At 36.9% G+C, this 14,695-nt stretch overlaps 1 protein-coding gene across 1 annotated transcript; it reads left to right on the top strand.

Moving 5' to 3' along the window:
- The first annotated feature begins 368 nt into the window (after nucleotides 1-368).
- Nucleotides 369-6,820, top strand: LOC137617486 (protein FAM200C-like). The gene is made up of 3 exons (XM_068347506.1): nucleotides 369-620; nucleotides 914-1,720; nucleotides 6,575-6,820. The coding sequence occupies exons 1-3, from the start codon at nucleotides 369-371 to the stop codon at nucleotides 6,818-6,820; spliced, it is 1,305 nt and encodes a 434-aa protein (XP_068203607.1).
- Nucleotides 6,821-14,695: the final 7,875 nt, after the last annotated feature.

The following is a 14,695-nucleotide window of genomic DNA, read 5'->3' as shown; positions in this document are numbered from 1 at the left end:
TTAATCTATTGACAATACTTTTGTAAAAGCTGTTGAAAAGCATACAATTGGCTTTCACAGTTAGGTTTACAATACCACATCCTCCTTGACTCTTTAGAACAGTGTTTCTTAACCTGGGGGTCGTGACCCCCGGGGGGGGGTGTCGTTTGGGATTTCTTAAGGGGTCAAAAAGGGTTCTGGAGAATAATTTATTTTTCATATACATTATGCACGTATTTGAAATAGCCAGTAGGGCATTTACCAGTTTGATGAGTACAACACTGGTCACAAGTTGGGTGGTCTGCTGCACATTAACCATAGCTAGTGTTACCAAAATAGCGTTAGATTCCCATTATAGCTCAATCGGATACTCCTCCAAGTCACGTGATATGAAGCCAAGCAAGCTGAAGATCCAATTTGAGTCCTGTCACAGCCATTTGGGGGACAAAAACTTGGACTATTTCAAGCAAAAAGAAGCTGCCCTGAAGGCCAGTCGCGTCGATTCCACTGGTCACTTTGCTTGTCAGAATAAAGCAGCGTTGGAGGTTTCAGACAGAATTGCTCTAAAAATTGCTAAGACCAAGAGACCTCATAATATTGGCGTAGACTTGATTAAGCCTTGCATTCTGGAAGCAACGAATGTAATTCTTGGAGAACAGTAGGCAAACAAGATAAGGGCTATTTCCCTTTCGAATGATACAGTCAGGAGTCAGATCTCGGACATGAGTGACGATATTATGCTGTAAGGAGTAGCCCAGTATATTCATTGCAACTGGACGAGTCAACAGATGTTGCTTCATGTTCCCGACTTATTGTTTATGTTCGTTACCTTAACGTGGAAGTTATGAAAGAGGAGTACCTGTTCTCTGAACCACTGGCCACAACCACTCGTGGAAAAGATATTTTCAAAATCCTTGAAGCCTTTCTCCTTTAGCACTTACTAGGTTGGGACGCACTTGTTGGAGTGCGTACAGATGGAGCTCCTTCTATGACCGGCTGCAAATCGGGCTTCAAAGCCTTCGTGAAGAATGCCGCTCCACATGTCTCTTTCACTCACTGTATGCTTCATTGGTATGCTTTGGCAATGAAGACTCTCCCACCTGGACTTCAAGAAGTGCTTACTGACGTTGTAAAGATTGTGAACCATATACGAGGAAGTGCAACAACTTCAAGGATTTTTAAATTGCTATGTGAAGAAATGGGTGCTGAATTTTCTGTTCTACTATTTCATACAGAGGTACGTTGGCTCTCACGCGGCAAAGTTTTAAATCACGTGCTACAACTTCGCGAAGAAATAACAATGCTGTTGGAACGTGGTCATACGGCAAAGGAGAATCTTCTTCATGAAAAGATGCAGGATGATTGTTTTGTAACAAAGGTTGCCTACTTGGCAGATTCCTTCTCGGAAGTAAATTCTCTGAATACTTCAATCCAAGGAAACGTTACAATGATGCACACAGCTCGGGACAAAGTGGCAGCGTTCAAGTCTAAGATTCAACTTTACCAGAAAAGAGTTCAGGATGGTGACATCACTTTCTTCATGGAGATGATGACTCTCCTGGGTTCCATGCCAGATGCTGAATGTAGTTTCCGTGAGGAGATCTCCACTCATCTTTTGGCAGTAAATGACGCCATCGAAAGTTACTTTCCAGGACTAAACGACCGCTGTACTGATGCGCGGATCTATAGACCCTTTTCAGTAAAGGATAGTGCCATCAGTGATACTGATGTTGCTACTAAGGTAGAATTTTATCAAATTCGTGAGGATTCTCAGCTTAAAGTCGATTTTGCCGAACAAGAGCTCCCAACATTTTGGGCAAAAGTGAAGAACTACTGTCCTATTCTCTCGATGCGTGCATTAACCATGTTGATTCAGTCCCCGTCAACCTACCGGTGCGAGGTTGGATTCTCAGCAATGGTTGCACTGAAAACGAAGGCACGCAATAGGGTTGTCATCGATGCTGACATGACGTGTTGCCTATCGAACACTGGTCCTCGCTTTGATAGACTTATGGCTGCAAAACAATTTCAACCATCACACTGAGTGAATGAGAAGTAGGTGCTATGTTTTGTATGGTGTTGAATAGTTCTTTGGAATTGATAATTTTATGGCATTTGTAGAGGCTATGTAAGTGGAATTTTTCAAGGTTTTTGTTCTGTGGTGTTTCCAATAAAATTGAATAGGAGTAAACAATTTTGTATGATGTTGAATAGTTGTTTGGAATTTATAATTTTATGGCATTTGTAAAGGCTAGGAAAGTGGAATTTTTCAAGGTTTTTGTTCTGTGGCGTTTCCAATAAAATTGTATAGGAGTAAACCATGGTCTTCCTGTAATTTTTTTTTGCTTGACCCTTTGACAAGGTTCATTATTTCCAAATCTATTATAGGGGGTCATAATAATACTCTGATTAGTCCCAGGGGGTCATGGGATGAAAAAGGTTAAGAACCACTGCTTTAGAAGATACATAGTTTTCCTTTTAATAGGTTGATAATTCCCATTCCAGAGATATTTGAAGGTATACTTTTCTATGTATTTACCAATATTAGCTGGAATGTGATATACCTGAGACACATACCATGCCTTTGATAATACAGTTACATTATTTATTACACTCTTTTGGAATAAAGTTAGTCTTCGTTTATAAAGTGGCCCTATCATTTTTTAAATATTATCCTTGATATTTTCCCAGTTCACCCTTACAGCTAGTTCATAATCATTATTATGGATTATACCTATGATCTTAAAACTGCCTTGTTTCACTTCTATCCCTGTTTCTGGCCATTCAAGTTTGTCTTTCCACGAGCCAATTCCCACAATGTAAGTTTTCTTTTTATTAAGTTTCGTTCCACTTGCCTTTTCGTACTCATTAATAACCCGTGAAGTTTCCTCAATACCTTCCAACTTATTGACAATAATAGTGCTATCATCTGCAAAGCCAACCACTACAATTTTTAACCCATTCGGAAGATCTAGAGAAAAAGTTCCCAACCTAACCTTCAGCATTCTATACAATGATTCTTGAGCTATAACAAATAAAATCATCGATAATGGACAACCATGTCGAACAGACTTGCCTATTAGAAAAGGGTCAGATATATGGCCATTTGTAGATATACAGCTTTCGGCATCCTTATAAAGCATCCTAATCAAGTTTACAAATTCTAAATAAAATCCAAGTTTGTATAACGTTCCGAATAGAAAGTCCAGATTTACCATATCGAATGCTTTATACCAATCAAGATTTATCAGGGCAGCTTTCTTGTTTGCATTTTTTTGGAAGTATATTACATCTCTTAGCAAGGTGTTACAGTTAATTATTGACCTTCCTGGGACAGCACAAAACTGTTCCTCTGATACGAAAAGAGATAGCACTGATTTTAACCTGTTTGCTAAAACCTTCGCTATAATCTTATAATCTACATTTAGCATAGTTATGGGCCTCCAGTTATTAAGATTACTTTCGTAAGTTCGTTTTTTACAATGCTCCACATAGTTTTGTAGAATTCGACGGCTAATCCATCAACACCAGGACATTTCCCATTTTTGATTCCTGATATAGCTTCCCAAACTTCTTTCTCTGTTAATTCAGCCTTCAGGTTTAAGTTCATATCATCATCTATGACACTTCATATTTTCAAGAAATTTATATTTCAAATCAAAATCTATAGATTCTTCTTTATACAAACTTTCATAAAATTCTAATACATACCTTTGTATAGACTTTGTGTCTGTTACATATGCACCCTCTTTTACACACAATTTATCGATACTTGTTTTTATATTCTTTTCTTTCCCAAGTAAATATGCAGATATTTTTTCCCCATACATTCTTTCATCAATTCTAGCTCTTACATTGACCCCTTCACATATCTCATTTTCAATTACATTTATTCTGTCTTTAAGTCCCTCTATTTTGCAAAAGTTATTACAGTTTTCAGAATGGATCCAATAATTCCGCCTTACTTCTGCTTTCAGCAGATTCAGTAAGCCAAATCTCTCCTGATTTATTGTCTTTGAAACTTTAACAGAAAAGAGTCTAAGCTGATCTTTTGCATAAATCCACCAGTCTAAAATAGAATGAAACTGTACATCACCCATCTTTCTTTTCAAATAGCTCCAAAATTTAACAAAGTTTTCTATCACTACTGTATTTTTCAGAATACTTGTATTTAATTTCCAGTATCCCTTGCCAAAGCTAATATCATTGTCCATCTTAATCTTAACCTTAACAGAATTATGATCAGACCAGCTTAATGAAATATTTTCAGATTCACTTATATTATTCTTCAGATCTCTAACGTACTGTATATGCGATCAATCCTAGAACCATATTTATGCCTAACATACGTATATTCTATCAAATGGTTTTTCAAGAGCCACACATCTTTAAGTTGTAAATAATTTTTTAATCTTTGAAGAGCTGTTGAAATTATATGATTATCAGGATTAGAGCAATCTCTTTTGCTTGTTACGCTGTTCCAATCCCCACCTATGATCAAGTTTCGTAAATTGTGTCTCATGTAATATAAAAAAAACATTTAAAAACAGTTCCTCTCTTTCCTTTTTCTTATTTATACCTGAAGGGTCATACACATTTATTAATAGAAAATCTGTTCCTTGATATGTACATTTTATTCTGATTATTTGGCCCTTTACATCCATCTCCTGATTCAGAACCTTCACTCGACTTTTTATTGAAGAGGATAGCAGTGCCTCCCTTCAACAAGACACTTGTATTCAATATTATATCGCAATGCTTTTCAACATACTCAAGTTGCGAAATATCTTTGACATTGTGTTCTTGCACAAATATTACATCCAAATGATAAAAGTACATAAAATCAATCAATTTACTTTGCTTATAAGACATACATAATCCATTAACATTAACAGTTGCTAAATTTAAGTAAGTGAAGGTTACAAATATAAGAAAGAAAATCTAAATCATTCATCCAATTTGAAACGTTTATTCACTGGCAATCGATTCATCTCGTCTTCAGAACTACTTTTAGGTTCATCAAACACTGATGTATCTTCGCCCATGTTCGACTCGGAAAGCACATCATTATCCTTTGTTAGCCTCAGACGAATGCCTTTGCTTGGTTCGTCACTAATTGTAGCTTGCCACATTTCGGCGTCACTTGTGTTACCAAGGTTGAAAACACTGCCTATTGTAGTTTCCCCACCACAGTCCACATTATTCTCTTCATTTTCTTCACATTTCCTGATTTCACTTATCACCTCTTCGATTGAATCCTCCTTATTTTGTACTACACACAATTGAATGTCCATTTCCTTTCCAATGTCTGTCTCGTCTGAGTGGATTTCTGCTTCAACTGTCGAAATAACGAGTCCTTCGTCAGGTGATGCGGGAATTTCCACAAGCCTTCCAGCTCCTTCCTCATCTTGTCTTTCGTTGTCCGTTTCCACTTCGTCCATTCGTCCATCTCCAGTCCTCGTCGCGGTGGTCGTTCTGATGCTTTCATGGCCCAATCCCGAATTATCGTTCCTTGCTTCTAGCCCCTTTCACTCTTTCCATTCGCCGATTTGGCTCCACCTCCATGCTCATCTTCCTTTCCATTATTGTTCGCGCTGGATGAACTATTCTTTTCATTCTTAGGTATTTCAGGGAAATCTCCCTCATTAATAATGTAATTACTCTCACTAATATTCAAAATGCAGTCCTTTACTAGATGACCTTCTTTCCCACATTTGTAACATATTCTACTCTTTTCACTTTATAAGAAGGTTAAATTATAGCCACCAATATAAATTGATGAAGGGATGTTTTCTTTAACTCGCATCTTTGCTGTGCGAACGCCATTGAATAAACCCTCAAAGGGCCCAACTGCAAATTTGTTATGCCTTAAGTGCTCTACCTTTCCATACCTATTCAAAATATCTATTATCACTTTATCGTCCATTCTCGAACGGTGCGTTCCTTATCGATACATACGAAACTTGTGAACTTAAATTTATAACCTTCACAGAGTCTGTTTCACTTAACTTTATAACTTTATCCTCGAAATTATTCAAAACATCAGCAAATACATTTGCGGAGATTAGCCTTACCACAATCTTATTTCTATTTATATTCTGAACACCTTTTATGTCACAAATTCCTAATTTCATATGATTAAACAACACATTACTAACACTTTCCATGGTCACATAAGGGGATCGGCCGCCTAAAATACCGAAAAAATATGAAACATATTCGATTTGCTGAAAAAATTCTATGGCCTCGTAGAGCATTCAAGAATGTGTGCACGAAGTATCATGCTAAAATTCGCCTTACTTTTCTAGTTATGGCCTGAAATGTAACAATAACTTTATACACAGAAAACACCAGTAGCGCAAATTATTTAGTCTGGTATAGTTTTTGTGATATATGTTACAAAAACTTCCTTTGAAATGAAATATATAATGTCAATAATATCCTAATTGGCACCTTTCTGGTTATAACTAGACAAGACAAAACACCCATCATGAGTCATGAGGCTCAGTTGCCTATAAATCTTCACGTAATAAGGTCGCATTTTTTCATGCTCGCTAGCCTTGACTGAACTCTCTTTTTTTCTGCGTGTTTTTAGTTTTTCACCATGCCTAAAAGGCGCAAGAGTTCACTTCATGCTTCTAGAATGCGGAAACGCCAATTTGATATAGCCATCGAAGAAGTAGAACAGAGAATTCAAGAAACTAATGCCATAGAGGGGAATGAGCGACAACGAGAGAGAGAGAGAGGGGCCGCGCAGCAAATGGCGCACGCTAACATCACTGCTGGCCAGAGACCAACCACATCCACCCTAATCGTCTCTCTATTCGTTCATCATTGCTAAAGAGCAAAGATATTTTAGAAGAAGAATGCAGTGGATCGGAGGCTGATATTATCAACGATAGTGAAAATAAAATGATAATAATAAGTGAAGCAAGACTTGAAAATTACTTGAATCACAAATACCAAATTGTAGATGCAAAGTAATTCCGAGGATCCATTTGGCAAGGGATGGATTTGAGACACTAATAAAAAAGATATGTCCTAAATGCAGAGGGAAAATTATTTCAGAACCTGCAAAATGCCCACCGATTTCTACAGAAGGAAGGAAGGCTCCAATTTACAAAACCAAATTTATAATAATATGTCTTAGGCACAAAGATAATCAATTTATTAATATTTCTATTCATAATACTTTTGCATTAAAGCAATAGACATTAAAAATAAGATTTGAAATACAGTTAATACTAAAAAAAAAAAAACATAAAATTAATGGTAACACAGTCTTTTACTTTTTTTTTATGTACCTAAAACTTTGAAGGCCCGTTTCTCAAAACATAAGTTTTTCACCTTCAAAATGTATCTCCTCCCTTAGTATTGGACCAATCTTAATGTAATTTCATATATAATATGGGAAGCATGGTAGATTAAAAAAAAAGCCGGGGATTTTTAATATTTTGAGTTTCTGATTTTTGGCAAATTTTTTCCTGTAATTTTTCCGGGAAAATTTCATAAAAAAAAAAAATTCATATCTTGAAAAATAATTGAAAAATAAAAAATCCCCGGATTTAAATCAAAGGTCCATATGTGTTTTATACATGGTTCAAATCTCATCCTTTAAAACCAAAAATCAAAGGAGGAGATGCATTTTGAAAATGGCCATTTTTGGCCGAAAAAACCTCTGGCGTCACAAAACCTAAGGTCACTGAACAAAAAAAAATTCCCAAAAGTTCCACACAATATCCTTTAACAAACCCCCTATATATCAACAACCTGTCCTTAAAAAAGTCGGAAACCGGCCGATCCCCATAAGGCGCTGTAAAATGCAGGCCAAAGGAGTCTTTCCTCCTGAGAGCATGTTGTGTATTTTAAGCCATCGTAACTAACCTGTTTTTATGTTTTGATTAACTGCCAGTTCTGTGTTTCCTGGAAACGGGAGGGAGACACTACGAGCCCCTAACCCCCGAGGCAAGTTGCCTCAGGGCATACTCGTTCACCGGCCAAGAAGCTGGTTCGCCAGGTGTGTAATCGAATGTAAATTTGCCTAAATTACAACACTGTCTTGGCGCATATAACACTGAAAACACACCGCTAGTATCACATCACTTTTATACACTGCTGGAACAGTAGAAAAACGAGAAAGAGCCCATGGTGTAATCTCAAAGTTGAGAAAGACAGGAGCACTAGAAAACACGTCTTCCTTCTCTGTCCGACCAAAGTCAAGTCCCACCTTGAAAAGTTGATCGCTTGATATCCACCTCCCTAAAAACCTAAAGAAATATGGAAATGCCGATGAACGAATAAAGTAAATCGTAATAGAAGTTGATTCATTAGATCCCATTAATTTCCATTAATTATTTTCAAAGACAGTGACGCCGAATAGTCTGACGCCTAAAGGGCTATGCAAATTAGCCCATTTTTTCTTTTTACGCCGAATCGGCCAAGCCGAAACGGGAACGCCGAATCAGGCACGCCGAAACATACGAATCCCTGATTTAATGGCGTTTATAAGAAGAGTGTGTGTATGAGAGAGAGAGAGAGAGAGAGAGAGAGAGAGAGGCATTATGATCCACTGTTATTCTAAGTTCACATTGTTTCGATAATGCCTGAGCAAGGATCACTGATTCTCAGGACATGGTGACACTATCATTACCTAATTATGTGTTTGCCATTGCGCACACGCAGCGTCTGTACCATCAATGCATTGTCCATATAGCCAGGTTTAATTGAATTAAGTAGTAATAATTGTCTCCTGTTTCGTTCTTCGTCAACTGAACTCAATTGTTAGTGAATCCTTTTCTAGATGTCGTATAAATATTATTTTTCTTATTAGGAATATATTATCTCTCTTGAAGGAAACTCAATTGATTTGTAGATTCTCTTCAAGATTTGAGAGTCTATTTTATTATGACTTATGTTTCAATGATGTCTTGAATTGAATATAATTAACTGACTGAAATTATTCGATCCCTCTGTATTTCAAAAATGTTTTAAACCAGTTAACACTCGCTTTTGTTGACACCAAACACCAGAACTATATTACATTAGGTCTATTTTTAATAAACAGCAATCATCTGCAGTGTCACTATTCAATGTTCTATCGATCTTTCTTAAATTCCGTATATTAACTGTTTTAAAAAAGAAAATATGCTACTCACAAATTATCACTTTTATATATATATATATATATATATATATATAATAATCATTATTATCATCATCATTACCATCATCATCCATAACAGACATCGTCTCAACTGACATTTTAAAACAAACAAAATCAGAAGTATCGTAGATTTGTGTGAAATTGGAAAATCCGGCCACAACGGAACACAACCATGTTCTGTTCCGTACCTGTACGTGTCCGCTATAGAGTGAGCTTGGGAGTGCGGCCGGTACGTAGTCCTACACACCAGATTCTGCATTGACTCTGCTTCACACTGCCTTTGTCACATCACTAGCGTGAATAGTTGTTATGTTTAAGATTGGTGTTTAGCTTGTGTTTGCCTAAGTGGCATGATGTGAGATTTAGTGATGCTGATGAAAAAGGCAATAAAATTCGAATGACGCCTGGCATGAAAGTCATTTATAACAAATGGTACATCGAACAGAATTAATGGGGTGTGAATATTCGAAATGAAGAGAACATGAACGCATGCTCTAATCTTGCTTCGCATGTGGGTCATAATTTATTAATGGATGAGAATGAGCTTGGAAAGGTGTTGAAAGCAAGTCACTCTTCAAGCCTGCAACGCTATCGTGATTCCGTGATACGTGACTACTCAGTACTCAACATCACATACCAAGTGGGACACAAATGGCTCCCAAACATCACTAAACTCGACTGACTTTTCCGAACTCCCAAATACAACATCACGAAAGTACTGGCACATATTGGTAAGTATTCACCAGTTATTATTCATTAAAGTTATGTAGGAAAATTACACTAATAAATTAACTCCATTATTGAATCTCTCTCTCTCTCTCTCTCTCTCTCTCTCTCTCTCAATATATATATATATATATATATATATATATCTACCAAAGTCCAATGATTTTGTAATTAGGCAGTAAATATTTGTTCTTCCGTTGCAATGCTTTACTTTTTATTTACTGTGTGCGTGATGCTCATATAAACCATTATCATTATTGTCATTATTTTTATTATAATCATCATTACCAAAGATGATTCATTACCATATCATGAAACAGATTAGTTATCAACACACAAGTGATAAGCTTTGAGAAGCTATTGCGTATAGAGATTATAAAATATCAGGTATGTAATTGTCACGTAGGAATTCCTATAATCGAGTGCTTAATATTGTTTTCACTACCGAGTCTATATAATGAAAACTGAAATGTCATTATTAAGATTAATTTTATAGTATTTCGGCATTATATATATATATATATATATATATATGTGTGTGTGTGTGTGTGTGTGTGTGTTCTTTCTTTTTTTTTTGATGAATGCTTGCGAATTCCATTGAAATTAACCTTAGGAGAAGCTGTTCAAATGATGATAGTTAGCAGTGTCTTGCAATAAATAAACTCTGGATTTACAAATGTTGCTTTTGGAACATAGCCAGATTCAAAGGCGACGGGAATATATATATATATATATATATACATATATACACTATATATATAAATATATATATATATATATATACATATATATACTATATATATAAATATATATGAATATATATATATATATATATATAAATTATATATATACATATATATATATATATATATATTTATATATATATATATATATATATGTATACATTATATATATACATACATATATATATATATATATATATGTATGTATATGTATATATATCATAATATATATATATATATATATATATATTATATATATATATATATATATATTTATATATATATATATATATGTGTGTGTATATATATATATATATATATATATTTTATATATATATATATATATGAATGAATATATATCATAGTATATATATCATAGTATATATATCATAGTATGTGTATATATTTATATATATATATATATATACATACATACATATATGCGTATATATATATATATATATACATATATATATATATATATATATCTTTGTTTATAAATAAATAAATAAATATATTTTAGTGTATATATACTGTATGTATATATATATATATATATATATATGTATATATATATATATGCTCAAGCTATGTCATCATGATGGAAGTTCCTTAAAGTAGCTTCCTAAGGGATATATGTACTACAGTGATATTCCCAGAGAATTTTACCTTTAGGTATCCAGAATTCTAACTCCTGGCGCGAATATCCTTAAAATTTCTCCAAAAGAATAAAAGATATGGCATAATATCAGTGGACGCATTCTTGACACGCCTCCATAGCAATCTGCACCCCAAACAGCGTTTTGGCTTCGAAGAGGATGTGGCAAAAGGGAGCCGTCCAAAGGCTCTTCCTGCTCTCGTAATACTATTGGGAATACAACAGCGCCATTCCACGACGGCGGACATTCCTTTTTTTGTAGCGATCTCGCTCAGTGATATTTCCTGGTGATCTAACTTTTCGATCGTTTTACAGGATTATTATTATGCTTTCTCCATCATCTTCTGCCTCTGGAAAGTTGAGTATCGGGTCTTTACTATGAGTATATTTTAGCTCCTGTTTCACAATGAAAATAGAGTATTTTATTGTGTTTAAGAGCTAGGCCAGTTACTGGAGGCGCCATGGGGCCGTTGTTCGTTAGGCATATGTTATTTAGATAGCAGAACGACTTTCAGTTTTTATAGCTTTATTTAATTATTTTAATTATTTAGCTATTTAGGCAATTACTCTTGTAAAGTTTTGATAATGTGCATAATTTTGTTTCCCCCTTTTCTCTGTCGATTGTATAGTTAGGGTTTCGGTGATTTAGGTAACCGAGATCTCGTATAGCCTAGCTAGCCTTACCTAGACGTTTTACTATACATTCAGAATTTCCCCGGTTACCTTCGTGTATTTGTTTTCATTCAGTGGAGACTGATACCTCCTATAATGTTATGAAACATTACACGTCTCTTCGGAGACTTAAGGGTATTTTCTTTCCCTCTGAGCGTAGCCTCAGGCTACAATCCTAATGGCCGTGCCTTGAATTTTATTCAGACATGGCTAACTTAGGGTTTGTCCTGCCTCTTCCCTTAACCGTTGGTTGTGGTATACCATCAGGTTTTGGGATTTTGTCAGAATCTCAGAGTATTTAGTCTTATGTCGGCGACCTGCCAGCAGGGCGAATGGGTTGTAGGACACCCTCTTTCCCCTGCTGGCTAGGTGGCCGGCAATGGAGGTTAGCCCTCATTAGCCCCATTTGAAGTAATGGTAGGATACCATCTTCTCCTTGTGACTAAAAGACTAGTCCTATGCCACAGTACTCTGGGCTGAAGAGTAATTTTCTTTAGCCCAGGATACGTGGCACTGGAACTCTGTTTCTTCTTTGTTGAGAGGAGGCGGCAGTGCCGCCATCCCCTTAACTGTGTCGGCAATCTCTGGGTTGGAGAACTAAGTCTCTCCTGTTCCCTGGGATTCTGCCGATAACGAAACAGAGTTCCTTTTACAGGTGGTAGGATTGACAATTTTTGCCAGTTCCTTTCACACTCGTTACAGGACCCTGTTCCCTACCCCGCTGTCCTCTTTTGATGGCTGAGCCATTGTCTTTCTTAAGGCTGGCATCTTGCAACCTTCCTTTGCTGGTAGGTTGCCGGAGCCAGCCAGACTCCCTCTCGAGCCATGTCTTTGGCTGACGGCAGAGCATACTGCCGCCAACCACATCATCTGTCGGCAATTGTCGGCCTAGCCGGCAACTGCCGTCCCAGCCGGTAGCCAAGATGGCTGCCGGCGACCATGATGGCCGTGAAAGGAAAGTCCCTTCTGTTCCCAAGTTTCTTCAGTCCTCCCTTGGACTGCTGCTACAGGTCCTGTTGCCGTGGTACTGCCAGCCAGTGCTGACTCAGTTGGCAGCACGCCGACTGTACTGGTACTGCTGGACTCACCGGCCGGCAGTGTGTCGGCGGGTACCTTGTACTGTAGCTGCATGGAAGCCTGAATGGAGTAAGGAGTAGCCTTTTTTCCATGGTATCTCTCTCTCTCTAGCTAGCATGCCGGGTATGCCGGCAAGACCTAGCTATGTCGGCTTCATGCTGTCTAAACTACTGTATATTTTATACAGGTAGCCAGTATATCTGCATTATAGAATATACTGCAGATAGAAAACTACTATATGGTTTATACTAGTAGTTATTTCCAATATGTTTTGGATATCCAACACAGGCATTTGCTGAGCCCAATCCTATATTGAATGAATATTTCTTCAATATCCTGATTAGAAATCAGTATTAAGATTACCCTACAATATTAAACTCTTCAAGGCAGGAGTAATACACTCCTAACCCTTAAAGGGTGGAGCCTTTTTCCTTGAGTCTCCCTGATCAGGAAACTCTATATTTTAACTAGAGCAAATAGGCTGAGTGTGATATACACATATATGTCTTGATTTTCCTAGTCCAGCTGGCTTCATGCTAGATGGACCATACTGTCATATGCTACTATGAAGGCAGCATAATGACTAGACTACAATACATGATGTACAGTAGCCAGTAAATTGCAATATAGACTTACTGCAATTAGAAAACTACAGTACCATGATACAGTAGTATTTTCTGACATACCCTGGGTACCCTTGTACGAGCATTCTGCTGGTACCGTTCATATATTGAATTAATAGTTTTCTTCAATATTCTGATCGAGAATCAGTCATCCTGACCCCACAGTATTAACATTATTTTGGGATAGTGATTTGATACTTCTCTACCTCTAGGGGTAAGAGTCCTTCTACTTGGAGTTACTCTATAGAGAAATCTCCATGTAGTTAATACTGAGGGCAGGTAACAGCATTTGCTCACAGGGGTACACAAGTATGTATCTCCTACTATCCCTTTATAGCTTACTATGCTAAGCTACTCTATTGTAAAGGACATTTGCATGTTGATTGTCAAGGAGATAATCCATTGTAAACTCATTTGGTTTTCCTTTCTTTACAGGAGGAACACCAGATACCTTGTGCTGCAGTCCTCTGCAAGGCCAAGAGTAAGTATTTTTACGGCCATAATACTTGCAGGTTTCATGCCCCCTGCAATATTGTTTCCGGATCCCTACATTATTGGAACCCACAGGTTTGCAATATATGTCGGACATTAATGTCCGAAGGTTTTGAAAATCCCAAGTCTACGAAGATTAGGGATACACCTCAATATAAATTACGCAACTGGGTGAGAGGCTTTCAAAAGATCTCTACGGGACCTTTCCTACCTAATGATAGGATGCGTAAGCTACTATTTCCGGAAGCAAGTGAGGAAACATTAGTGCCTCAGGAGCCAACTACATCCCTTGACAGCCAGAAAACCTTTGGGATTAAGGGCAAGAAGTGCCCCAGGGTAGAAGAGGAAAATGTTGTGTCGGAATTTCCTCCGCCTCTGCCGGCTATAGAGCCATCGATATCGACATCTTCATCTTCTACCCCTCTATTGGATAATGTGGTACAATTATGTATCAAGCTGAAGAATCAAATAGAGAGCTTTCGTAAACAAAATGAAAAGCAGGAAGTAAAACGCAAGATAGAGCCTCGTAAAGCTTCTCTTGTCGCTTCCCAGGGGTCAGTCA

This window comes from Palaemon carinicauda, chromosome 23, assembly GCF_036898095.1.
Source record: "Palaemon carinicauda isolate YSFRI2023 chromosome 23, ASM3689809v2, whole genome shotgun sequence".
Lineage (NCBI taxonomy): Eukaryota > Metazoa > Arthropoda > Malacostraca > Decapoda > Palaemonidae > Palaemon > Palaemon carinicauda.
Note: the sequence above shows the minus strand (reverse complement) of the source record. Positions and strands in the feature narration are given on the sequence as shown.